We start from the raw sequence: 26,789 nt of genomic DNA on the forward strand, positions 1-26,789 counted from the left end.
ATGCACCCTTATCTTAAAGAAGCTCTTCTTGCATACTTCACTCGTTCAAACTTTTTCTCAATCTTGACTGACCTCTGCCTTTCTGAAGGACCTCATATGGTGTGCACTTGATGACAAAGGGTAAAATATGAAATTATAGAGGATAGAAAATAGAAAATAGAAAAATATGACCTGATCATAAAGTGTTTTTGTATTGTGGAAGTTTTGGGAGCTCGTCTAAACACCAAAGTTCTTGGCCATCATCTTGTTTTTCTTTTGCTATACAATTAATACGAGTGGTCCTATGGGGTAACATGCATTTTGGTGTTTACATATTTGCCTTTAAATATCAAGAGGTATTATTGTATCTTTGTGTATCTTGATAGCATCTAGTGATGCTAGTGTTGGTAGATTTGTTGGCAACCCCACGAATCGCGAATTGGATCATGTGATCTTTATTCCTTTTTGAGGTGATTTTGTGATGCAGTTTGACAAGTGAAGCATACCCAAGGCAAGGTATATAATCAGAAGGTAAACATTATCGGTAAGAATCCAAAAAAAGAAATCAAGAACATATTTGGAGATGTTTTCTTGATCATTAAGGTTTTAAAGAACGGAAACGAGCCTCGAGGCATTTTCCACTTAGGTACATGAGGCGTAAGCCCCAAAAAATAAAACAAAAAGAACAACAAAGTACATACCTTTAAGCAGAAACTCAGCAAAAGAATGCAGAAATCATCAAAGAAGAACAAAGGCATGGAACCATGGGAGGAATGTGTGAAACAAAGGCGTGGAACGATGGAAAAAAGAGCAGCTGAGAAATTGGTGGAATGCATGAAATGATGGAAGGAGGTGTGAGGAAGTGAAAACCTTTTGTAACTGTGAGTAGGAAGAGCGCTGAGTATTTATTAGTAGAAGTAATATTAAATATGGAAGGCTTACACTAAAAACCCTAAGAAAGCCTTACTCCTGCCGCTATATCGCTTCCTACCTCACCTCCTCAAATGTACGTCTCGCCGGAGTAGGCAGAGGCAACTCTTCATACACGGTTTTCTTACTTCACCCAGAGGTGCGATCTTTGAACGCCTTTTAAAACCATGATCATTGTAAGTCTCTTATGTCGGCTATAGTTTTCTTCATAAGGAATTATTTGTTCTATCTTGCAATTCAAAATAATGAGTCCATATGGAAGAGAGAGGGGAGAAATGAGGGAGGAGAGGCAATTCAATTAGCAGATTTCATCCTCTTCTCTTATTGCTAACACCATTTTACACCTCAACTTGAATGGGCTTTTCATATGACTTCTGATTCTAGGGTTGTCTATAAATTATCATTCAACTTTTTATTACCACTAAATATGTTGTTTCTTAATCATTCTCTTCGTATATTGTTAATAGCAAAAGGCTATACTAGTTGCAGGCTATAAAGAATGCAATAAACAAATTTAGCTATCTTATTTTAGTTCATCTGAATATATGATAACCTTAATTGATTCAAATCTTCTTTCAAGGAATCAATACTTCCTCCATCAAAATAGAATTGAAATTGGTCCCTCTAATTTAGTTATTTTTGTTTTATTTTATTAAAGTTACCTAATTTTAAGATCTCTGAATATCTGTGTTATTACACAACATTATACTATGATAGATATGTTTGATGTACCATGTGTCCTAATAGAGCACTGAATGCTGATCAACCCATACCATGGACTATGTAATAGAATTMAAATTGGTCCCTCTAATTTAGTTATTTTTGTTTTATTTTATTAAAGTTACCTAATTTTAAGATCTCTGAATATCTGTGTTATTACACAACATTATACTATGATAGATATGTTTGATGTACCATGTGTCCTAATAGAGCACTGAATGCTGATCAACCCATACCATGGACTATGTAATAGTRGTCTCATCTCATTTTATTTTGGGCTTCTTATTCATATGAGGAAAATGCTAATCGTAGTAGCTTCCCAAAATGGTCTTACTTTTAAGTAGGATATTGAGAATGTACAGTAGTACATTAAATCATAGGAAAAGGGGGGAAGCTTAACTATGAGAATCGAGAATAAACTGCTCATTTTTCCATATGAATCTGTAAGGATGTAGACGTAAGGGTAAATTGGACTTCGCAATTTGGAAATACGTCAAGTAATCCAATACAGGACATCCAACAATGAAGGTGTCGTATATACTGTGGGAGAAAGTCGTACATATTGTCTTAAAAATTGCCATTGTATAGTTCCTTGACAGAATTCTAAAAAGATTCTCCTGTCGACCAGAAATGTTTCATCTACAAAAAAACTGGCTATGAAAAACTTTATAAATCATCTCTTGTCATGTGCCAATTAAATGAATATATAACATCCACTTTCTTCATACCCTTGGTCAATCTGGCCAAAGGAATTTCATTCATGGAACTGATACAGTCTCCTTGATTCCTCCTCCATGTACTCCTATTCAGGTACCGAGTTGAAGTTTGCAGTTATTGGCACCAACTGGTATGGGAGACAGGAGGCAATCACATGTTTGAATGCCTTGTACAAATCGTTGTGGAGCAGTATGCTTGAATCAGAGTGAGTTATCTAGCAAGTTGCTTGCTTTTATATTTGTTGCTACATGTTAAGAGTGGTTTATCTTAGTTAGAACACCTCATCCAGGTGTCTTCAAAATAATATAGCCAATGACATCATCCCTATTTGGAAGTCTGATGTTTGTTTTTATGTCTAAATGTCCTGGTCTAGTTTCTATTCTGATGTAATGAGCTTGAAGATACGGATGCCAACAATTATTGATTGTATGTGTTTGTAGAATTGATACTTATAGATGATTATTTTGTGCTTTTGATCGAGTTTTATAAGTTCTTATTTTTAGATAAGTCAGTTGGTAATTTCTCTCTATTATTCTCAGTCGTCAGCCTGATCCTTTTTAGATCATACTATCTACAAGTCTATCTAGACCCTCCTGGGAAATCACTGTTTTTCTGGCCATCTTATTTGTGTACCATCCTTATTTGAAGTCACTTTATACCAGTTGTGAGATTGGTTGTAAGATTTTATGCTCAGACGTTTGTTATCACAAAAATAAGTAACTGAATTGTAGACACTTCCAAGAATGGTATGACCAAGTATCGTATCTGCAGGGATTGAACTTCAAAGCTTAGAGTATAGATTAGGGAGAACACTGATTTCAGATGACGAATTTGAAGAAATTTGCTGATTTTGATACTGAAACTAATTTATGGAAGGGCAGAAGGATTGGGCTTTAACTATTGTAAAATGCACTTTGCAGCAGAATTGGTGTGGCATTCTGCAGATAAAAATGTTGCAGCAGCTTGCAGCATTCTCAACTTTGTTAGCAAAACCATATAAGACTTTTCCAAGTCAAAGATAATCACTTTAAATCTAACAGATTATATTTCTGTGCAAATAGTTAGATTAAAAATAATGATTTTATGGTATTGTTTCATAGACTATACAAGCAAACACATTCCTATTCTGCTTTTAAAGGTTTTTCCAGACCATCCTTGCATCATTCAAGTCAACGTTGCACTCGCTGCATTCATTCCTGAATCTCAACACAATATTACGACTAATCAGTAAAAACTACTCCTCTGCGTTAGTGTTTCTTTTAAATTTTGTGAATGAAGCTGCAGATATTTGAAAAATGCTGCAGCATCCTGCAGCTGCAAAATGACAGCAGCTAGTTGCTGCCCAGAACAGGTGGTTTATTGGACCTTCGCTGGTACTTGCCGTGGTACGAGAAGAGGGACACCATTTGCTGTTCAAACTGTAGCATTCCAGATTTTTACACCCACACCAACAGGGGTTTAACCCATGTTGCAACTTAATACAACAGAGAAGATGTAAACACCCAAGAACATGATTGCATTAGCTAAGAAAAGATTGAAATACAGAAACTAGAGCTTAATGAAATGCTGGAAACAAAAATACACAAAGGTGAAATTGAAGTGCAAGGAAAGTAAAAAAACTAAAGGTTCTACAACTTAACTACTTGAACTTAAAAGTTTAGCAGTGGTTCTTCATCCTTGGAAAGGATTTTGAATGCCTTCTTCAGTTCCCATCAATCACTTTAATAAATAGTAAAAAGATTTGACTGTTATGAACTGATGCAGCATTCTGCAAGTTGCTGCAGATTTTCTGCGACAGTAGCAGCTTTTGTGACAGCAGATCGTCTTGTTATAGTGGTCAAGGGGCCCCAAACATTTTTTATAGTGGTTGCAGTCCTCTGTGGATTTCCATTTGTAATCATTGGATAGATCTAAATCTTGCCATAATCTTGCCATAAGTGTTTAAGGAATTATAGTATTTAGTAAAGTGTTCCTTACTTGGGTGATTTCTCCAAGTTCCATCGTTACCTCGTATAGTTGAGAATGGTTTCCAAAATCTGAGTTCATTTTCTCAAAACTCCTTAGCATTGTGATAACCGTATGGTTAGAGCTAATATCCTACTCCATTGAGTTCACAAACCGGTTCGTCACCATTGAATTCTTAGTATCCTAAGTAGAATAGGTGTGGCCTTAAGGGCAGGTTCAATCTTGTCACCTGTCAAGTAGCCAATTTTTCGTCTACCACAAATGTACATGTGCACTGATCGGGACCAGCAAAGAAAAAAAATTCCGTTCAGCCGAATGGCAGTAATTTGGACTGAATGAGACTCCAAAGTGGGAACATCGGAATTTTAGACATGGTGGAAGGTGGCTAAGTCAACTTTTCTTTTCTGCTTATGGAAGCCTAGTCCTGCTTTAATACCATATAAGACATTTTATATATGAGTAGGACTACAAGGGAACTAAATTAAGGAAGTTTGCTATACAAATTCAATCGGTCTAGCTAATCCCATGATTCTAACAATCATCAATAAATCAAATTCCTTGATTATGAGTTTGACACAATATACAGATTTACTAAATATTCTTCTTAACAACACCGATGATACTGAAGAGTCAATGTCAACAGCAATACTTGGCCTCTACTGCAAAAAGAGAAGCAATGGAGAGGCCACATTTGCTACCAGTTTACTGTTGGAAACTTGAAAACACATATGTACATAAGGGGATTCTAAGAAAAAATTTGAGAAACCGAATCTGAATTCAGTTTGCACCTAATAAGGATTAATCAACTCCATTCCCATGCATGAACTAGATTCAGATGACACTGAAAATTATTTTCATGAAGGATGTTATCCATGCATCACTTGGGACGCATCTTAATACCTGCTAATAACTATATTCTAAACACAGCTTCCTGTTGGAGGGAGGCATGTCCACTTGTGTAACATTCATGCTAATTTTTGACATTTGAAGTCAAAGTTTGAATTTTTCTTTTTTATATTTAATCAGTTATCATACTTGATGTGGTTTGGAATTTTTTTTTAAAATTGCTCATTTGTTTGAAATACGGTCAAGTACTTGATAATTTTTCATTTGATCATAACATGCAATTATTGTTGCAGGGACACTGTCTATGAATACACCCAAGCATCTTTTACGAAATATTTTCCAAAGTAAGTGAATGAAAAATTTCTTTAGTATTTGAAATGCTAGTTTTTTGCTTGATTGCTTCACTTCTATAATGTAGAAACAATGCTTGTCTCCATGTGTCATTCCCTCCCAATCTTACTCACTTTGAAATGGCTTGTTCAGTTGTTTGCAATATTGCAATAAGTTGAAAGCATACAAGAAAAGTTCATACTATGAGCGAATTGCTTTACGCTATGTTCTTGACTCTTATTTTACGAAGGGAAGGAAAGGAAAGGGAGGGAAAGGGGAAGAAAGTAAAAAAAACTCGTGTTCTCGGAACTTTTTTAGGCAAGAAAGGAAAGGAAACGGGAGGAAAATAATGATAAATTTCCTCCCAAATGTGGGAGGAAAGGAAGAACGAAAATAAACCTATTAAAAAGATAATTAAAATTACAGAAGTATCCAACCTTTCATTTTAAAGGATATATTTTTGAAGGGTATATTTGTAAAATTGACATCTTTCCTTTCCTTTCTCTCCTGTTCAAGAACATGAAAAATTATTTTCTTTCTTTTCCTTTCCTTCCTTTTCCTTCCATCTCCAGAACACAAATATAAAAGTTATTTTCCTTCTATTTCTTTTCTTTTCTTTTCTCCCCAAATTTGAGAACACAGCGTTAGTCCATCACTTGATAGGAGATTCTGCCTTATTTATTTTGATATTACAAGTAGAAGTGCATGTAGGTTTTATATGTAAATATATCACACTAGGACAAACATAAATGGCTGGTCCAATTTCTTTTTCCAATTGCTTGGTCGTCTATGAAAAACTTAAAACTAAAAACTAACATTAATAGCTGATCCGTGGCTTTTACATTGCTTTGGATGCTTGCAGCTTTGATCAGCCTTTTGAAGAAATTATCTATCCAAAGGGGGATGTTGATGCTGTTTCTGTTAGTAAGAGAGACGTCGATCTGCTGCAACCAGACACATTTGTCAATGACACCATCATTGACTTTTATATCAAGTATGTTCATCTGCATCTTCCTCTTAATAGTGTTCTTAAGAACCTTTCAAAAGATCGGCAAGGTATAGAGGCTTATCCAAGTCCAGAGTTCATACTGCAGGTGTCTCCTCTAGCAACAATAAACAGAGAAAAGAGATATAAAGGCAGTACTGCATTTACGATGTCTAGGATATCTTTTTTTCTTGGTGAGATGGAGGGGATTGGGGTTTTTCAATTTAGTATTCTCTACTGGCGGTTTAGATATTTCTTATTTGATAGAATAAAATTAGATTCATAACAATCCACATTGCAAATATAAAACAATTGCATATTGGGCTAAAAGTCGTTACATGTGATAATCCTATCTTTTATCCTTCCTTTTATAGTCATAAGGTATTTAAGTCCTTTTGAATGATGCCTTCTAATTGATCATTACAGTGGGAACTTCATCATAGCTTGTGTTTCTCCACATTAAGAAGTGTTATATTTCTAACTGATGACAGATACTTGAAGAACAAAATCAAGCCCGAGGAGAGGCACAGGTTTCATTTTTTCAATAGTTTCTTCTTCCGAAAGTTAGCTGACCTAGATAAAGATCCTCTTGATGCCTTTGAAGGCAAGGAAGCTTTTCAACGTGTGAGGAAGTGGACAAGAAAAGTGAACCTTTTTCAGAAGGATTATGTCTTTATTCCTGTAAATTACAAGTAAGTTGAAAAACTGTTTCAACCTTTGCACTTTGGAGAACAAATTTGATTAGAAACACTGTTTTGCTTTCTAGAGAATTCATTTGATCATCTGAGAGCCTGTGAGTTGTTTGACAGCTATCACTGGAGTCTTATTGTAATGTGTCATCTTGGGGAAGTGGCCACATACAAAGGTCAGTTTTTCATTTGTTTTAGATCTGTTCATGTATATCAAATATGGCTATTCCGGTTACAATGTTATGTCCTGTTTTAGATGAAGATGTAACCAAGTTGATTAAAGTGTCATGTGTTCTGCATATGGATTCTCTCAGAGGCACTCATACTGGCCTGAAAGATCTTATGCAAAGGTAACATTTGATTTTATTTTGAATCATAATCTAAGTTAAAATAAGCATTGATTTTTCTGACACTTGAATTCCTTGAAGTATATAATATTTATAGTCAGCAAATTAAACTCACACACACTTCTCATCTTTGATGAGACTTGAGGCCCCGACCTCCAGTATAGTGGGTTTACTGAGTACTGCTAAGCCAATGGCCCTTTGGTCCAACTATGAATATGGTTAACATGTTGAATCACCCTTTGCCATCCCTCATTGATTTTGATGTAGCAATATTTTTCTTTTCTAAGTTTCATTTCTATTCCTTAAGAGAGCAACTTGAATAATTGAATGCAGTTACCTGAGGGAAGAGTGGAAAGGGAGAGTAAAGGAGGCATCTGAAGATATCTCCTCGCGATTTGATAATTTGCGCTTTATATCGCTTGAGGTATAGTGCATGGTTTCTGTCTTTTTTTTACATAAGCAGAAGTCTATGATCTTGTCCAAAGTTGTTGTTTTGGGATCCGATCCCTTCAAAACAAAGGACTAAGACTAGTAAAGATCTTGGACAGGAGAAAAGTATTTCTCTATTAAATTATATCTCAACCGAGAACCAGAAACAGGTTTAAGTACACCGCAGTTACCTATAAACTAAGGAAAAACAGAATTCAGATAAGCACACATTAAGCTGATCTATAGAATAATAAAAGGAAGCTTATCCTAGCAACTTAACCATGTGAATAGTCCAATGCTTATCGGATTTCCACACTCCCCCTCAAGCTGGGAATGAATGTCAGTCATACCAGCTCTCATCTTAACACTTAGAAAATTGGCTTTGGTAGAGCTTTTGTAAGAATGTCAGCTACTTGGTGCTTTGAAGGAACATAAACTAGCTCCAGCTTGCCCTCTTCCAGTTTCTCTCTGATGAAGTGCCTATCCAGCTCGACATGCTTTGTTCTCTCATGGTGCACAGGGTTTTTTTGCAATTACGATAGCTGTTGTGTTGTCACTACACAACTTTGTGGGGCCGGCAGCATTGATTCCCAATTCTGTCAGAACTCTTCTCAGCCCTATTCCTTCACAGATCCCGTGACACATTGCTCTAAACTCAGCTTCTGCACTACTACGAGACACCACTGCTTGTTTCCTACTCCTCCAAGTGACCAAGTTGTCCCAAACGTAAGTGTAGTATCCAGTAGTGGTTCTTCCATCCATTTTCGAGCCTCCCTAGTCTGCATCAGTGAACACTTGTGCCTCTCTGGCTTTTGACTTTCCAAAGAATAACCCTTTTCCTGGGCTCTCCTTTAGATATTTTAGAATCCAGACCACGGCCTTCTGGTGATCCTTGGTTGGTTGGTTCATAAATTTACTTACCATACCAACAGCGAAGCTTATGTCAAGTCTAGTATGTGTTAGGTAGATTAGTTTCCCATCTAACCTTTGGTATCTTCCTTTGTTAGTCATTTCTCCATCTCCTCTTTGATGACTTCTGTTTGGATCCATGGGTGTTAATGACGGCTTACACCCAACATCCATGTATCCTTTCCTTTAAAAGATCAATTGTATACTTACGTTGGGTGACAAATATACCTTTGTGGGACCTTGCTACTTCCATTCCTAGAAAGTATCTCAACTTTCCTAGGTCACTTCGAACTCCTTTGCAAGTACACCTTTGAGACATTTGATTTCTTCCCTGTTATCACCTTTCAGAATAATGTCATCCACATACACGATCATAATAGTCTTCTTTCCGGTTGGAGATGTTTTAATAAACATGGTATGATCGGTTTGACATTGATAGAACCCATTTGTTTCACCACTTGCATTAGGCGTTCAAACCATGCTCATGGTGATTGTTTGAGCCCGTAGAGTGATTTCTTTAGCTTGCATACCTTCCCGGAAGCCTCTTCCCAATGGATGCCAGTTGGAACATCTATGTACACTTCATCCTCCAGTTCTCCATTTAAAAAGGCATTCTTTTTATCTAATTGATGAAGTGGCCAATCTAGATTTGCAGCAAGTGAAAGTAACACTCGTATGGAATTGAGCTTGGCTACGAGGGCAAACGTTTCCCCATAGTCAATCCCATACGATTGAGTAAATCCCTTTGCTACGAGTTCCGCTTTGAATCAATGCACGGTTCCATCTGCATTATACTTGATTGAGAAAACCCACTTACATCCCACAGTTCTCTTACCTGGAAGTAAGTTGGTGTATTCCCAAGTGTTATTTTTCTCGAGAGCCATAATTTCACCTTCAACAGCGGATTTCCATTTTGGGTGTTCCAGGGCCTCTTGTACATCCACTGGAATCTGTAGCGACTCCAATGATGCCGCAAAGGCCTTGTGGGTTTGTGACAGATTTTCGTGAGTCATAAAATTCCCAATTGGGAGTGTTGTACACGTTCTCTTTCCCTTCCGGATGGCTATCGGAACATCAAGATCATCCTGATTCTCATTTACTTCAGAGTTCAGCCACATCATCACCTGTACATGGATTAGGGCTCATACCTTAACTTGTCTCATTGCTAGGATTCTGACTTGGACTAGCCTCATGGCAATGTGAAGCTGGAGTGTTGACCTCTCCTTCTGTAAGCCTTTTCCGCCTTGAATTCACTAGGATTTTTTTCGGGTTTTTATCTTGTGGGCTCGAACTTGGTTAGGTATGTGAGGAGAGTGGTGTAGATGAGTCATTAGGTAGATTGAACAAATAACTGGGCTGATTGTATAGGACTGATATCGGCATGGACCACATTGGATATTCATGAGACGCATTCTCCCCCTGAGGATCCGATTTGGAGTAGAAGGATTGATCCTCAAAGAAGGTGACATCATGGTTTTGTATACCTTTTTTATGGATGAGGAATAGCATTTATCCTTTCTGGTTATTTAAGTAACCTATAAAAGAACACATTTGATTGATCTAGGTTTGAGCTTGTTGCGATTTTGTGGAGGAATGTGCACATAGGTTGTGCGGGAATACTCCAAGAGGAACGTTGGCTAGGAGCCTGATATGTGGATAGAACGACTTAAGGGTTTGAAGAGGTGTTTCGAAGTTAAGAATTCTAGATGGCATGCGGTTTATTAGATAGGCTGCTGATAGTATTGCATCTCCCCAGAAAGGTGATGGAATGTGATAGGTAAGAAGGAGAGAACGAGCCACTTCTAAGATGTGTCTGTTTTTTCTGTCAGTGACTCCGTTTTGCTGCGGGGTGCCAACACATGAGCTAATATGAAGAATTCCGTTTTCAATCAGATATTTCCTTAGGTTTGACTCGAAGAACTCAGTTCATTATCTTTTTTAACACCTGAATCTTTGTGTGTAATTGAGTTTCTATCATTTTGTGGAATGCTTGGAAGATGTGTCTAACCTCAGATTTTTCTTTCATAAGGAATACCCAAGTGACACGCAATGAAGGAAACGCACCATCTAGATCCAGATAAGTTCCTTACTCTAGTCTAGATGGTCCCCATACATCACTATGAATTAAATCAAATGGGTGTGAAGCCTTATAGGGCTGAATTGGATACTGATTTTGAGTATGTTTAGAGAGTTGGCACACTTCACACTGAAACGGAATAGAACTTTTATTGAATAACTCAGGAAATAGTCTTTTTAAGTACATGAGATTAGGGTGTTCTAATATAAAATGCCATAAGAAAAGATCGTCCCTTTGTTGGCTTGATTGGTAAACCCTTATTTGTAGGTGTCCTAGGTGGATTAAATGCATAATCAAGTTCCAGTAGGAAGAGGTCTCCATGAGCTCTAGCACTGCCAATCGTCCTCCCCGAGACCGAGTCCTGAAATTCACATACAACAGGAGACATTTTAGTAATGTAGTTTTGGTCTTTCATAAGCTTGATAAGAGACATCAAATTATGAGTCAAGTTAGGGACATAGAGCACAGAGTGAAGAGTGATGTCTTTGGTGATATAAGCCGAACCTATCCCTTTTACATCGGATAGTAAACCATCGGCTGTCCGAACCTTAGCCCTGGTTGTATTCGGTTGGAGATTATGGACACCTGGATGTCTCTGGTCATGTGGTTCGTGGCCCCAGAGTCCACGATCTATTCACCTGTGCTTAGTTTCACATTTAGGGATGTTGGTAAGTGCTCACCTTGTGCCGTGACAGCTGTACCTTTTCTCCAATTGCTGATTGAATGGTGGTTTGAAGCATCTTCTGTAATACCTCCATTTGCTTCTGACTAAATGGAGAGTTTTCTACTGCTGCCGCATGACCAGATGGTCGATATGGTTGCTTACTTGGGAGTCTTCCATGTATTTTCCAGCAAATCTCCTTTGTATGACCAGGGATCTTGCAGTGATCATACCAGGGACGGCTGCCAGATCGAGGGTTTGGGGTGCTTTATTTTTCGGAAGCCTTGTGGTTTGGTGAAGGAGTTTCCCTTTCTTGCCACCAATGCAGACCCTTCAGTGGTTGTAGATCCCAACATGACCTTCCTCCGAGTTTCTCCACGTCGAACCTCAGAGAAGGCTTCCCTCACACTAGGTTGCGGTTTGCTACTAAGGATCCTCCCACGAACTTCATCCAGATTCTATTTCAAACCAAGTAGGAACTTATAAATTCTTTCTTTCTCCAGAATTTCCTTGTATTGTTTCTGATCAAGAGGGCAGCTCTACGAGACATCATCTAACACATCCAACTGTTGCCAATAGCAGACCAGCAAGTTGAAGTATTCGGTGACTGTCTTCTCCTCTTGTCGTAGATCAGGTAATACTCACTTGAGTTCAAATATAGCTGAGGTGTTGTCCTTGTTTGAATAGGTGTCCAGGGCAGCATTCCAGATTTCTTTTGCTGTCTTGTAGTACATGAAATTCTCGCCCTTCTCATTGGTCATGGAGTTCAAGAGCCATGACATCGCCATGTTATTTTCAGTCTTCCAAGCTCTGTACTATGCATCGTCTTCCTTCGGTTCAGGGGCCACCGGTCAAGTAGTATTCTTTCCTTTTCCGCTGATGAAAATCACCATGAAAGGGGACCAATGATCGTAGTTTTGGCCTGTAAGCTTTATGGGAATTAACCCACCCTCGGTGAGGCTGGTTGTGGCGTTCGGCATCACTTGGGATCCCTGGTTTATACTCGAGCTTTCTGCTTCGGTTGTCATGGCATGACTGATGTAATTTGTCATTATTCTTAATGACCGAGTGCGATGAATCAGAGACGCTCTGATACCTTAAAGATTTTGGACCAGGAGAAGTGTATTTCTCTATTAAAATATATCTCAACCAAGAACCAGAACAGGTTTAAATACACAGCAGCTACCTATAAGCTAGGGAAAGCCAGAATTCAGATAAGCACACATTAAGCTGATCTATAAAATAATAATAATAATAATAATAAAAGGAAGCTTATCCTAACAACTTAACAATGTGAATAATTCAATGCTTATCGGATTTCCACAACTTGTGTACTGGTTTCTGTTGTCTCAATCTGGAATGTTGCATCATGTGTAATTTCTACATAATGTGGAGTCTATCGGAATTAGTTTCAGGGCATGAAAACTATGGCCTTTTTGTGGTAACACTTATGTTTGTTGATTTCTTTGGTAATGTAAACTGTCTTGTAATTCTCATTTGACTGCAAAAGTGAACACATTCGGTAAGGCTATCTGGTTTTCAAGAAACAAAGATTTATAAAACGAAAAAAGATAGAAACTGGGTTGCATTGGGATTGGAACCTCAATGTCATAAAGCCAAATAGCGAATGTGTGGTTTTTTGTGTAAACCAATTTTGTAGACCCTTGAAAACATCATGTTCAAATTTACAATTTATATTAGTGTTTACAGAAAAAAAAATTGGTTTTCCAAAAACATTAACAGTTGTAAGAGTTAATAAATGACTTGCCTTTCATTTACTATAGATGTCAAATTCTGAAATCTTGTTTTTTGTGCAGTTACCGCAGCAGCCGAATTCATTTGACTGTGGTTTATTTTTGCTTCACTATGTAGAGCTCTTCTTGGATCAAGCTCCGACTAATTTCAATCCATTCAAAATCACAAAGAGTGTCAACTTTGTAAGTAAACCGCCTTCTTATCTCTCAAGCTCATGATCCCACCAGTTTCAGTTAAATGTTTAACTTCTTTGTCTTAATAGCTTGTCAGTTGTAGTTGTGCTTAAGTCAAAGTACATGTGTTTGTTACAAGGGACAGCTTTGTTTGTTATTATCTTCTTGATGTTGTCTTTTTTATAGTTTTATATCCTTGTAAGATGGTGAGCGGTATATGTAGAGCACTTATTAGGTAGAAATATTATTCTGGAAAACCTTAAACTTGAGAAATTAGAAAATAATGCTTAGACTCGGTGTCGTCTATGTGCTTGAGAAAACGAACACACTATGAAATATATATATATATATGTGTGTGTGTGTGTGTGTGTGTGTGTGTGTGTATAGAGTCGGGTTCATATGAGAATGGTACGTATTTGAGAAAATAAGAAAATGGCGACCTTGCCATGTGGCGATAGGGTCGCGCGCGCACTTTTTTGGCCGTTAATGTAAAATCACATGTGATTTTGTACGTAATTTGGCCGTTTTCTTATTTTCTTAAATAGGTACCATTCTCGTATGAACCTACCACTATGTGTGTGTGTGTGTGTATGTTTAGTAGAGGATTCTGGTAGAAAGATTCATATGTAGTTTCAGGCCTAACTCAGTTTTTGCCGGTTTGTACTGGATTGAACCAAGAGAGAGTTTTCTATAAAAATATAGGAACCAATAAGTGAACTGTATTTTATCGATTCTGGTGGGGTATGGTTTGTCATTTTTTCAGTTCAACCCGTCTTATGCACACCCCCATTCTGAACCTCTTTTTCTTCTACCCTCTTCAATGGCTGGTGAGATATTGTTATTGCAGCACCATATATTGGATCTCTTCTCTGTTCATACCAACTTCAATTTTGGTCAACAAATTGTGACAACTCTTTGAGAACTAGAAAAATTCATTTTCTAAACTTCATATAATAACATCTCTTTTTTCTTTTTATATGAATAACAATTCGGAAAACCCTTTAACATTACATAAATGACATTTAAGCAGATAAAGATGCCAACTATTATTTGATTCTCTTTTAAAGGTATTTTATAGCATTTTATAATGTACTAGATTTCAGCGCCGTCTATTCAGCTTCTATTGTTTAAAGTATATAATATTTATATATGGCAAAACTCACAAACACTCCTCACCGATGGACCCTTGACTTCTAGGGAGGTTGGGATCTACCTGTAACCCGGGTACCGCTGGGCCATTCAAATTATAAAAATTCCAAAAGGTGTTCTCCAAGCCAGTTACCTACGGTTAGACTGTAGACTTCTAAGTTGACCAAGGACAAATCCCATTTGAAATGGATGGTGTGAGTTTGTGTGCGATTTTTACCCTCGTCTTTTGGCCGACGCTCCCTTTTCTGCGTCGAGTGTGTCGATTGAAAGAAGGAAGAGAGACTACTCAAATGTCGGCATAGAAATAGAAGATGCCAACTCTACCTCTGTCAACTACCTCTTTATTTTATATTTTTATCACTCTTTTTTCCAATGACCTTTTATTCAGCATCTTATATGCTCTAGTTTTTCTTTCTGCTACAGATTATCATTGTTATAAGTAATATAAGTAACTCCATTTCAGCTAAATGAGGAGTGGTTTCCGCCTGCTGATGCATCTCTCAAAAGGGTAGTTATCCAGAGATTAATTTATGATCTCTTAGAGAAACCTTCTCATGAAGCTTCATCCATGGCTGCCAATGAAGAATACTGCAACTTGAGCTCTCCGACAACTAGCATCCGCAAAGGAACAGCTGTAAATTTCTTCTCAGAAACGTGCAATCCTTCAACGGATTGCCAAAGTCCTCAAGTTGATCACGGAGTTGAAATATCTCTGTTACCATCATTATCTTTAACAACTGAACCATGTCACATGGATGCCAGTGTATCTCTAAAAGCGGCATTTGAACCAGGATCCTTTCTGGCCATGAACTTTCCATCTTTCAACGAGACAACATTTGAAGGGTACAAAAATTCTCTCGTGCCACCAATCGAGGTATTTGTAATTCCATATAGTTTTTTGTGATTTCACCCTAAACCCTTTACTCGAGACTGATATTCAAAAAAATGGTATTGGGGTGGCGAGGATGGGAGCCATGCGTTTATTTTTATTTTTACATTAACATGTTGCTTATTGCGACATGCTCGTGTATGTTCGGTATGCGGAACAGGAAGGGACAAGACCGTTACAGAATTTTGGTGTCCCACGTTTGACTTGACTTGACATTCTTTTTGTCCACCAAAATAGGTGGAACAAAAATAAATGGGAAATGGGATAAGATTAGTAAATTACTAAACTACCCATATCAAATTGAAACCCTAAAATCTGTCAGAATTCTTTCACCGGCCTACCTCACTCTCGCCCGTCTAATTCAGTCCGCATACCAATCGCATAGGACCCTTAACCAAATTTCATGGGCATAGTCTATCATCAATTCATCACCCAACTTTTACATACGAAGCAAATGGTGGAGGATATCAAATAATCCCTCAATTTGAAAGAAACACTAAGCATCTATACGAAGTATTGTAGAGGAATGATGCATAGGCATAAAAGCTATCCAAAATATTAACCGGATTCGCTGTTTATCAGAGAATGGTGGGAGTTGGGGATTGGTTTGAGTTGATTTTGTGTACCCTTGTGTTCTTTTGCATTCATCTGTAAGTAGTAGATGTAATATGGTGTTGGTTTCGTGAAACAGGAAGATGTGGAAACTGCTTATTCGCCAACAGAAGTTGATCTCGAGCTGGGCAATGGAATCACACCTGAAGTCCCATCTTCATCCCGAGATTGTAAAAGCAGCGAATCTTGGCAAAAGAACAACAATTTCAAAACATGGAATCCAGATTCATTGGAAGTGATCAATGGGAATGATCAAATTGATGCAGAACTCAGAATCAATGAGATAGGAGATCAACCAAGATCACCATTGTTGGAGATGGTTGATGATGGTGATAACGCGGATTATCTTGCATTATCTTCTCGTTGTTCTGAAATGGAAGCGAATGGCTCCAACGGATTGGAAGCAGACTTGCAGCATCATACCAAAAGGATGCGAACGGTTGAACCAGAATCGCGTGTTGAAGGTGATGATTGAATCTGGTGTTTAATTGATTCATGTTGGAAGATATGTAGCAATTAGAATGAACAAATATTGTTATTGTTGGCATTGTATCTTTTGGTGTGAGGATATGCTCCAGAAGGTGACATAATACCCTTTTTTTTCAAGAATGGTTAATGGTTTGTTTTGGAATTTTGTAGAGGGGATTTTTGGTTAAGAATAAGATTGTTGAACAATTTCATGTTGCTTTTAGGTTTCATTGAATTTTAACTACAAAAAAGAATCTTTTTTTTTATTAACCTGGATATCCAACCCGTTATGCGAGCTAATTAATCTCAGGGTAACCATCTGTTTTGCAAATAGCCTGAAGTCACCGCATTTGAACCTCCGTGGCCACAAGGGGATTTTTATTTCTCCTTTGATTTGAACCTGAGACCTCCTGGTACTTTTGATCTTTAGAGCCAAGCTCAAACCAATCAGGCACCACCCTTGTGGTTACAAAAAAGAATCTTTAAGTCTTATGTGGTAGTAGTTATTATAAGGGGTGAAACATGGTATGGTACCATATTTTTGCACACTTATACTGTGTGTCAATCAATTATAATTGGTATATAAAATTTTATACGGTGTATCAACCTTGTTGGTACCAAATTTTTTTCGATTGGTACATATTGGTACAGTTTTATAGCAAAATCGCAAAAGTTAAAGTTACACGTTCATTTTATATTGATATTTTTATCAAGTAGATGTACTAAAATATATTGATATGTGTTATATCTTTTATCCCTACATATACAAATAATAATTACCTTCATATAGTTAAAATAATTTATAATTTATACTTTATGCTTTATAATTTAAAATCAACATATGTTATATTATTGATTAAGCTTTAATTAATAAATAATTTTTATAAAAACAACTTATTGACTTATTTCGGTGCGGCATCGATAGTAAGCACTTTTGAGTGTTTGGATAAACAGTTTATAACGGTGTCAAACCGCTAATAAGGAGTTATTGAAGAAGTTAAACCATTCTAACTTATAATAAGTTGATAAGCACTTTTATAGAAAAACATAAGTTGTTTCAAATAAGCAATCACAAACACCCCCCAAGTCAATATAGAGGTATTATCAAATACCACATACCAACCAACTTAACCAACTTTACATGGTTGGTACAGTACTACCAATTAGATTGATTGTATTATTATTTTTATTAGAAAAAAATTAATTTATAAAATATTTTAATAATATAACTGATGTTGAAATCTCCAGTACAGTGAATCTCTAGAGTTGATTGTAACTCTGGTTAGAGATTTTAAGTTTTGAATATTCATTTAAAGAAATTATTTTGTAACCACTGTTTTGTAGAAATAAAAATATCTCCTGTCCTCCAAACTTCTTGTTTTCATTCTGTCTCACCAACTGTGTACTGATACATCAATATTTTTATTAATTATATCTTTATTTAATTCATCATTTTACTCTATCTTCTTCAATAAAGCATCGATTTTGTCGGTATGTGATTGATGGGCCACGAAGGAACAAAAAATTTAGCGACCGTTAGAGTTTGATCCAATTTGTAAATACATGGAAATTTTGGGTCATCCCAATACGAGCGTCGAAACATGGTTTGAACAAACGGTTCATCCTACAAAATCTTTAAAACACATTCATAATTCTGGATTTAAGATTTATAATACAGAGCTGAGTCTTTTATAACTCAAAAATAAACAATGCCACAAGAGTCAGAGGCCTTATAATGGAGAATTGTTTTAAAATGAGACGATGTAACAAATAAAATTCAATCAATGTGATAAAGATTCAACATTTCTTATTATAGTTTCAGATATTCATATTTAAACTGTTGATCTTGTGACATCTGATAACATGGATATCAAGTTTATCATCTGTTTAGTATCAACCCTTTGGTAAAAGAGTAACCAAGTCACCAAATATTTGAAGATCAGTCAGTAAATTAACAGGCAAAATGGATAAATAAATAAAAAGAGTCGATTACATTTTTTTTATCCTTGCTCGAATGTCCTATAGTTGTTTTCGGGTTTTCGTCCCTAAAGATTAGACGTAAAAAGACCAAAATGCCCTTCACGTGAGGGCACATGACTGATTTAACAAACCTTATGTGGCATTTGGTTCGCAGATACTGGAGGAATCTGATGGAATTGGAATGTTGAATTCCTTTGACCAAATTTCATTCCCTTGTTTGGTTCATTCTTTTTCACGAAAAAGATTCTTCAAAATCCTACAAATTCCACAAATAAAGGAATTTAACATTCCTTAGCAACTACATGGTATTTTGATGAAATGTAATCTCTATCTTCGTTATACCAAATATGCCTTTAACCTAATATACTCTAATCTCATAAAACTTAATATGACCATCGGCGACCACCTCTCGACCACTATTGATCTGAACCACCACCGACTACCATCGATCTGAACCACCACCGACTACAATCGATCTGAACCACCGCCGATTACCACCGATCTGAACTACCACCAACTACCACCGATCTAAACCACCACCGACTACCACCGATCTAAACCACCACCAATCTGAACCACCGCCAACTACCACCGATCTAAACCACCACCGATCTGAACCACCGCCGACTACCACCGATCTGAATCACCATCGATCTGAGCCACCACTGATCTGATTCACCGTCAATCTAAACCACCGTCGATTTAGTAACGTCGTTTGGCTTATGATTATATTTGGGTTGTGTATTTTATATTGTTTTACATATTAAATAATTATTTTATTAAAGTATTTGTAGTTTTAAAAAAAATCAAAAAAAGGCATTTTCGTCGTTACCAAAATTTTATTTCAATTCTAAAGTTGTCAACCAAACAGAAATATTCCAATTCCTTAACAAATTTTATTTCAATGTCTGCCAACCAAACAGGTGGTCAAATTTAACAATATTTCATTTCAATTCCTTTAAAGTCATATACTTTTAACAGATTTCATTTCATCCAAAACTCTTCTACGAACCAAACGTGACCATAGACTAACTATGTTAATTTTTAGGCATATAAAAATATTGATAAAAATAAAAATAAATAGTTTCTGGAAATGAAATCCGTCGAAAGAAAAGCAGCTGCGATTGAAAAACTCCATCTCTTGCTTCTCGTAGTTTATGATTCTGATCCAATTCGTCACTCAAAACCCTACTTCATCTGCATATCCATTCGACGTTGATCAATTAACAAATGCGCATTTCAGTTTCTGATTACGTTGAGGAAGATGAAGCTTCAGTACTTACAAACCCAGGCACAAAGAGCTGCTTTCGCTGGGATTTTCGTTATTCTTCTCCCCAATTTCTTCCCTAATCTCTTTGATCCTTTGGGTCGTGCTTATCCTTCAATGTTTTCGGTATGATTTCTATCTCTTATCAATGTATTTCTATAATTTATCAATGATCAGATAGAAGTTATTATTTCGAAATTGTGAACTATGTGCTTTACGGTTTTGGAATTGAAAACTAGGCTATTATTGAGCTTCAAACTGTCTTGATTGAAATGTTTTTGGTAGTTAATGTAGTCATTGTATAGATTTCTACATCAAGAAGATTGTTATCTATTTTGAGGACTCGTTTGAAACCCAAAAAGGCGAATGTGAATGTCCTTTTTTAACTGGTTGAGTATGTTTTATAAGAGAAAGCAAGTTCTAAAGTTCTTGTCTTTTTATTTGAAGAACCGTTTGACCCTCAGTTGGAAAATGTGGATCTTCCTTAACGATGAAGTCTCATTATTGGGAATATTAAGTTTAAAATAGCACGAAGGATTGTCTACTGTGCTAGGTCTGGGTATTGGGTACACAAGTTCCTTTTAAAGGCTGTAAGCAAGCTGTTTTTGTGATTGAAACTCGTGTAGCAATTAGTCCCAGACTCTTCCATGAAAAAAAAATGAGTTTGAACTTTGAAGTACATTTTTGTTATCACAAAATTTTGCGGAATTATATGGAGGAGAAGTCCTAAAATAAGTGCTATAAATGCCCTTTCTCTTGTTTATGTTGGATGATGGGAATATATAACTTTAGAAGTGATCATTCTCAATTTTTTTGCTTTGTTCTTTCTTCTTGCTAAGTGCTTAAGTTGTTTTTTGTTGTATGTTGTACTGTGATATGAACCATTTGACCTCCTAACACGAGGATATATTGCGTGAATTTTAAGTTTTTATTGGTTAAGATGACGTTATGTATTCCTAATTTCCTACTTCATGCAAAGACCATGAATTGGTTCATGGGAGCTAGCTCATTGTTGTGAATGACAATGTATAGCATGCTCATTGGAGGGAAAAAGAAGGGAAGAAAAGGATATCAATATCATGAGAAGCCTTGCAATACTTTTTGGGTAGCTTCATATGATGTGAGAAGCAGCTTCGTCTAATTATTAGAATGCTGGAGTTTTTCTTCAAATGCCTTTAATTGTAAAGATACTGGGATGAGCTCTACTTGCTTAAAAGAAAGTCTATCTAGAGCCTTATAATTGAACTTCATGATCAATTACATGAATGTATGCTAATTCTACTAATTTTCCAACTCCTTACAAGATCTTTATGCAATTGCCATATGAAGTCAAGCTCTCAAGTAACTATTGATCGCTTGCCGGTTGTTTCTTTCCTTCACGGAGGAGATTTTTTGTTGTAGGAATGGAATGCTCCAAGTCCTAAGCATGTTCGGCTATTAGAAGGTGCTGTGCATCAACAAATTGTGAGTAGCTGCTAACTGTCATTTTACAAATGAATGGAACTCTCGACATTTATCATACGTCTAATCAAATACCTCCTCTATACCCAGTCTGAGAAACAACAGACTGATATATGGTCTCCGTTGGCTTACCAAGGGTGGAAACCTTGTCTTGATTCTGCTCGCTTCTCATGTGAGTTCTTTAAACCATTCTATTTATATTTTGAACCTGTTCAGCTTTCATCATTCCACTTTGGTCCCAGAAATTTCTCTTTTCATTTCTAATCATTCTTTAATCAAAATCACAATTTTATCTTTGAAGTCAATCCAGAGAAATCTCAGGGGTATATTCAGGTGTTTCTTGATGGAGGATTGAACCAGCAGAGAATGGGAGTGCGTGCTCTTTTATCTCTTGAACACACAAACAAGCATACGAAACGAAGAAATGCCTAACATTCACAAAATTGGTTACATGTCTTTAGTATTTGTTTTTTATTTTTATTCCTTTCCCTAAAATCTTTTCTCCCAAAGATTTGTGATGCAGTTGCTGTTGCTAAAATTTTAAATGCAACTCTAGTAATCCCACACCTTGATGTAAATCCTGTCTGGCAAGATTCAAGGTATTACTAGGCCACTATCTTGACTGTTTCTATTCTTACCTCACAGTCACCGCTAAAAATATTACATCTACTATGCAGTTCTTTCACCGATATATTTGACGTTGATCACTTTATTGAGGTCTTGCACGATGAAGTCTCCATAGTTAAAGAGCTTCCCAGCAAGTATGCTTGGAGTACAAGGGAGTATTATGCCACAGGCATACGAGCTACAAGAATCAAAACAGCACCTGTTCATGCCTCTGCTAAGTGGTATCTGGAAAATGTTCTGCCAATGCTAAATAGGTTTGTGATAACGTTTTATTTTTACACAGTATGCATCCACTTGTCTATAAAAAGGCTTCACTGTCCAACTATTGCCTGAGATTTTATCGGTTATTTCATGATTTTTAGCATATGTATGCTTTCCCTACTCTCTCCATCCCACCGAAGCTGCAATATTTGACCATTTTAAGGGAAGTGTTTGACTATTAACCAAAATGCCTTTAATACCCCTTAATAATGCATCATAGGAGAATCTTGTGGACCATAAGCAAATTAACATCAATTTTTTGTAACAATGACAATAAGCAAATAAGTTAGATTTAAAAATTTCCATAAAAGGAAATATGGCAATTTTGATGGGATTGAGATGGGAGTTGACGAAATATGCTCATGTTGTGCTTCTCGTTAATATTTGTACTGTTTAAAATATTGACAGTTAGAGGTCATTGCATTCTGCTACTAATCAAATTGAAACATTATGGTATATTGTTATGAATATCATTGAGGAGAATCAGCGAGATATATATAGCACATAATATAAGTCCATGGGCATATATGATACAACAGAAAACTACTATCTACTATTTGATTCGTGCAAACAAGCTTGAGCAGCTCTCATAGAGACGTTATCATTTGGACACATGTAACTAGTATTGCATTGGCTTGAGGATGTTATCTGCATATCGATCTTAAAGTTCAGTTAAACCAGATTTACCATAATTGAATAATTACTCTTACCCAATGCGAGTAAACATATGACCATGGTCCTGATTGATGTTAGTTTTGTGTACCATGTGGGAGAAGTGCTTTGATTTTCTTTTAGCTATTACCAGGTCTACATATACATTTTGACTACCATTTTTTTGTTTCAGTCATGGGATTGCTGCTATCGCCCCATTCTCTCACCGTTTAGCTTTTGATAACCTGCCTAAGGAGATCCAGCTTCTTCGTTGTAAGGTTAACTTCCAAGCATTATCTTTCGTTCCCCATATTAGGATGCTGGGTGACACCCTTGTCCAACGCCTTCGAAGCCCTCCTAATGCAAAAATAGCAACAAAAGATGAGCAGCTGCATGAAAAAATGGAGGATAAATTGGGAAGTGGAAAGTTCATCGTTTTACACCTCCGCTTTGACAAAGTATGTTTCCTTCCATACTTATCTGTCATGATCTTTTATGAAGGTGTTGGTCCATCTTCACATATGTTGTTAACTACTTTATTGCATATGATTTATCCCAAAATAAGTGCCCACGTTTCTATTGCCCCAAAATAAGCGTCTACTTTCCAATTCTACCCTAATTATGAGATGGAGGAATTCATTACTCCCTCTATTATTAAGGGCACAATTGTCATTTAGTTCATTAAAAAGTGTAATAATTACACATTTCTAAAAATGTGTATCTTTATTCATTGTGGACATTTTTTTGGGACGCACTATTTGTGATTCATGAGTGACCCCGAGTGGGCGTAGATGAAGGTTCATAACAGTGACTTCACTTGGCACAAAGCCAAGTTGCAACTTCAACCCCCCCCCCCTTTTCAAGTTCGCTTCACCATGATTAGTCAAAGATTATCATTTTTCTGAACAACTATCACCTCGGCACATAGGCCTGTTATTTCTCGTGCATAAATTACGGATAGGCGAGGGTGGGATTGTGTATGTTTCTACAACATTTAATTGCACAGGATATGGCTGCTCATTCAGCTTGTGATTTTGGTGGTGGAAAAGCCGAGAAGTTGGCTCTTGCAAAGTACCGCCAAGTAATTTGGCAGGGACGAGTTATGAAAACTCAGTTCAGTAACGAGGAGTTGAGACAACAGGGACGATGTCCCCTGACTCCTGAAGAGATCGGACTGCTATTGAGAGCGTTGGGCTTCAGCAATGATACACGCCTCTATCTTGCATCCCACAAGGTAATCCTAAATATCAATATTTGAATTTGCAATTAGTATAGTGAGGTAAGTGTGTGAAAGAATTGTGGAAGGTTTTAGGGTTTTAATATAACATGGGTAGTTTAGTAATTTACCAATCTTGTACCGTCTCCCTGATTTTGGTTCCACCTATTTTGGTGGGACGGAATGAATGGATTCTTGTCCCACTCAGTTTCTTTCATCTCCCACTGTCACGCCAAACATGCGACAACAAGTGTTGTATTCTCTGGTCCTGTCCCGCGTACAAACCGACCCTGACTCCATGGCCGTGGGTCCAGACCACGAGAATTATTGGCACCTTTGGGTTGCTTATACCACTTTCTTAAACAACCATCATGCTTGCAACTTCCAAATAGCTCATTTGCAACTTCTAGTTATTTTTGCAAGAATGATGGTTTATTGTCAATGAAAACCCGACTTCAAATACTCTGCCTATTGCTCGGAACACAAATGAAGCAACTTTTGCATAACCTGCTTTATCTGTCCCTGGAAAAAAGGTGTACGGTGGAGAAGCAAGGATCTCCACGTTGCGAAAATTGTTTCCTCTCATGGAGGATAAAAAAAGCCTTGCCTCCGACAAAGAACGGGCTGAAGTTGAAGGAAAGGCGTCGTTGCTAGCGGCTGTCGATTATTATGTCAGTATGCACACCGACATCTTCATTTCTGCTTCCCCTGGGAATATGCACAATGCAGTGGTATGCTTTACCTCAAATATCATCATATCATTGATGCATACAAATCATCGATCTTCGAAAATGCAAAAAGAATCGGTACACTTTCTAAGAATGAGCAATTTTTGATAAATCATGAAGAAATAAATAACCATCATACTCGAGATTTTTATACAAAATTGTTCATTCTTGCAAAATACAGTATTTTTTTTTTTTGCATTTTCACAAGAAGGATAAGGCAAACTGCATCAAAATGAAACAAAATGTGTGTTAGTTCCTATTTAGTATAACGAAGAATTTATTTTTTCAGTTAGTGTAGAAAACATTTGAAATCTTTCCATTTCATACACATTTTACTTGATAAACGGTTTTCAGCCTACGTGGTACCTAGGGGTGTAAACGAGTGGAGTCGAGTCGAGTAGCAGGTTATTCAAGCTCGGCTTGAAAATATAATATTAGGCTAGAGCTCAAGCTCGACCTCGATTAACTTTCTCAAAGTCGGGCTCGAGCTCGAGCTCGATGCTTGTTTATGAGCTCGAATTTGATTTCCATTAACTTGTATAATTGTATAAATATGTTTGGCTCAAAAAAGTGTATGCTATATAAATATGTTTGGCTCGAAAAAGTGTATGCTTGAATGGCTCGGCTCGGCTCGTAAAGTTTAATCAAGTTTTCGAACGAGTCGAGTTGAAAATTGGTGTTATGGAGCTTGACTGGTACCGGTTAATTTTGATGTGGCATTTTTCCACGAAAGTAAGAATCTGAATATAAATCGACAACTTGACTTCCACGTTATCAGTAGTTACATAATCTATCGGTTACCTGTCAAAATGTGTATGAAATCGTTACATTAAATCAGAACTAAAGCAAACTTCATTGCAATTTTCGCGAGAAGGATATTATGTTTACAAGAAAACCCGAGTATGATTCTTAAACAGCTTAATCGCTCTTCAAGTTATTGATATGGTTTTTTTTCTAAAAAAACGGACTGTTCGTGCTTCTTTTTGCCAGCTAGGGTATCGAGCATACAGGAACATGAAGACTATAAGACCGAACATGGTGCTTTCGAGCCAGCTCTTTCTTAACGAAACCATGGAGTGGCCGGAATTTCAGCAGGCCATAGAAAATGGGCATAAGAATAGACAAGGGCAAATCCGGGTAAGAAAAGAGACACAATCCATATATACATATCCGATCCCCGATTGCATGTGTCAAGGTCATCGATAGTTCGTTTGTTCATTAAACGTTGAGTTAAACAACTACTATCGTTTGAAATGTTATTCTAAATCAAACGAAGCCAGTATATCACACACACATTTAGGATATGATGTAATATGATATATGCAGACTTTATCATGAATGAATGACAGGGAGAACTGCAAAATTATTGGCATTCTTGATTTGATTTTGGTTGCAATCTTAACCTGAAGGTATTTTTTTCATTAACCTGGATATCCAACTGTTATGCGAGCGGATTAATTCCATGACGACACCGTATTTGAACCTCTGTGACCACAAGGGTATTTTTTATTCATCTTTGGATTCGAACCTATTTTGACCTTTGGAGCTCAAGCTCAAACCAATCGGGCACCACCCTTGTGATTCAATAATCAAAACATGTATGTGGAAAGAAAACAAATCAAACAGACTCGGTATATTATATTCAAATGTATGGTCAGGGACCGAGAGATATATATATAGACCTTATCTTTGTCTCAAGAGAGAAAAGGTGTTTTCGAGAAGACATGCAACGGAAATGCCTCAACATGTATAACTAAAACTTAAACAATGTCAAATGACTTAAACAACTATCAAGTCTAAATACGATATTGTATCAGTAACATTTGAAATAACTGAATCGAACTTGATAACATGGTTATTTTCTGACACCACGTTACTTATTTACACATACATTAAAATATATATATATATATAGAGAGAGAGAGAGAGGAGTGATCATATGAAAACCGCTCTCATTTGTGTAAACCG

The 26,789-nt window shown here is 36.8% G+C and overlaps 2 protein-coding genes across 5 annotated transcripts in view; both read left to right on the plus strand.

Moving 5' to 3' along the window:
* LOC112514302 (probable ubiquitin-like-specific protease 2B) overlaps positions 1 to 16,844 on the plus strand; it is a 32,881-nt gene extending 16,037 nt beyond the window's left edge. For 2 of the 3 annotated variants that reach the window (XM_025120674.1, XM_025120675.1), the window contains 10 exons: positions 2,440 to 2,551; positions 5,451 to 5,501; positions 6,350 to 6,481; positions 6,964 to 7,164; positions 7,282 to 7,337; positions 7,418 to 7,511; positions 7,842 to 7,932; positions 13,402 to 13,521; positions 15,125 to 15,535; positions 16,242 to 16,844. In XM_025120674.1, coding sequence (XP_024976442.1) covers positions 2,440 to 2,551; positions 5,451 to 5,501; positions 6,350 to 6,481; positions 6,964 to 7,164; positions 7,282 to 7,337; positions 7,418 to 7,511; positions 7,842 to 7,932; positions 13,402 to 13,521; positions 15,125 to 15,535; positions 16,242 to 16,637 — 1,664 coding nt within the window. In that variant the 3' untranslated portion in view covers positions 16,638 to 16,844. Of the gene's footprint in view, positions 1 to 2,439; positions 2,552 to 5,450; positions 5,502 to 6,349; positions 6,482 to 6,963; positions 7,165 to 7,281; positions 7,338 to 7,417; positions 7,512 to 7,841; positions 7,933 to 13,401; positions 13,522 to 15,084; positions 15,536 to 16,241 lie in introns of those variants that run through there. The other variant, XM_025120676.1, reaches the window with a different exon arrangement.
* A 2,878-nt stretch (positions 16,845 to 19,722) lies between these two features.
* Positions 19,723 to 26,198, plus strand: LOC112514511 (O-fucosyltransferase 31). 2 transcript variants are annotated; one of them, XM_025121021.1, is made up of 10 exons: positions 19,723 to 20,003; positions 21,279 to 21,341; positions 21,429 to 21,510; positions 21,640 to 21,710; positions 21,849 to 21,937; positions 22,016 to 22,219; positions 23,071 to 23,335; positions 23,884 to 24,111; positions 24,627 to 24,824; positions 25,812 to 26,198. In XM_025121021.1, exons 1-10 carry the CDS (start codon positions 19,875 to 19,877, stop codon positions 26,025 to 26,027), a joined length of 1,545 nt encoding a protein of 514 aa, XP_024976789.1. In that variant the 5' UTR covers positions 19,723 to 19,874; the 3' UTR covers positions 26,028 to 26,198. The 2 variants fall into 2 exon arrangements, with proteins under 2 accessions (XP_024976789.1, XP_024976790.1); XM_025121022.1 differs by lacking the exon at positions 21,640 to 21,710 and having other exon boundaries at positions 19,752 to 20,003; positions 21,862 to 21,937.
* The last annotated feature ends 591 nt before the right edge of the window (positions 26,199 to 26,789 follow it).

The sequence above is a fragment of the Cynara cardunculus genome (genome assembly GCF_001531365.2).
Source record: "Cynara cardunculus var. scolymus isolate 2C chromosome LG 6, CcrdV1, whole genome shotgun sequence".
In the NCBI taxonomy this organism is placed as follows: domain Eukaryota; kingdom Viridiplantae; phylum Streptophyta; class Magnoliopsida; order Asterales; family Asteraceae; genus Cynara; species Cynara cardunculus.

Coding starts and splice junctions, on each gene's coding strand:
- LOC112514511 (XM_025121021.1), top strand. CDS start 19,875: ATGAAGCTTCAGTACTTACAAACCCAGGCACAAAGAGCTGCTTTCGCT. Junction 21,938..22,015: donor CCTGTCTGGCAAGATTCAAG/GTATTACTAGGC, acceptor TCTACTATGCAG/TTCTTTCACCGATATATTTG. Junction 24,825..25,811: donor GGAATATGCACAATGCAGTG/GTATGCTTTACC, acceptor TCTTTTTGCCAG/CTAGGGTATCGAGCATACAG.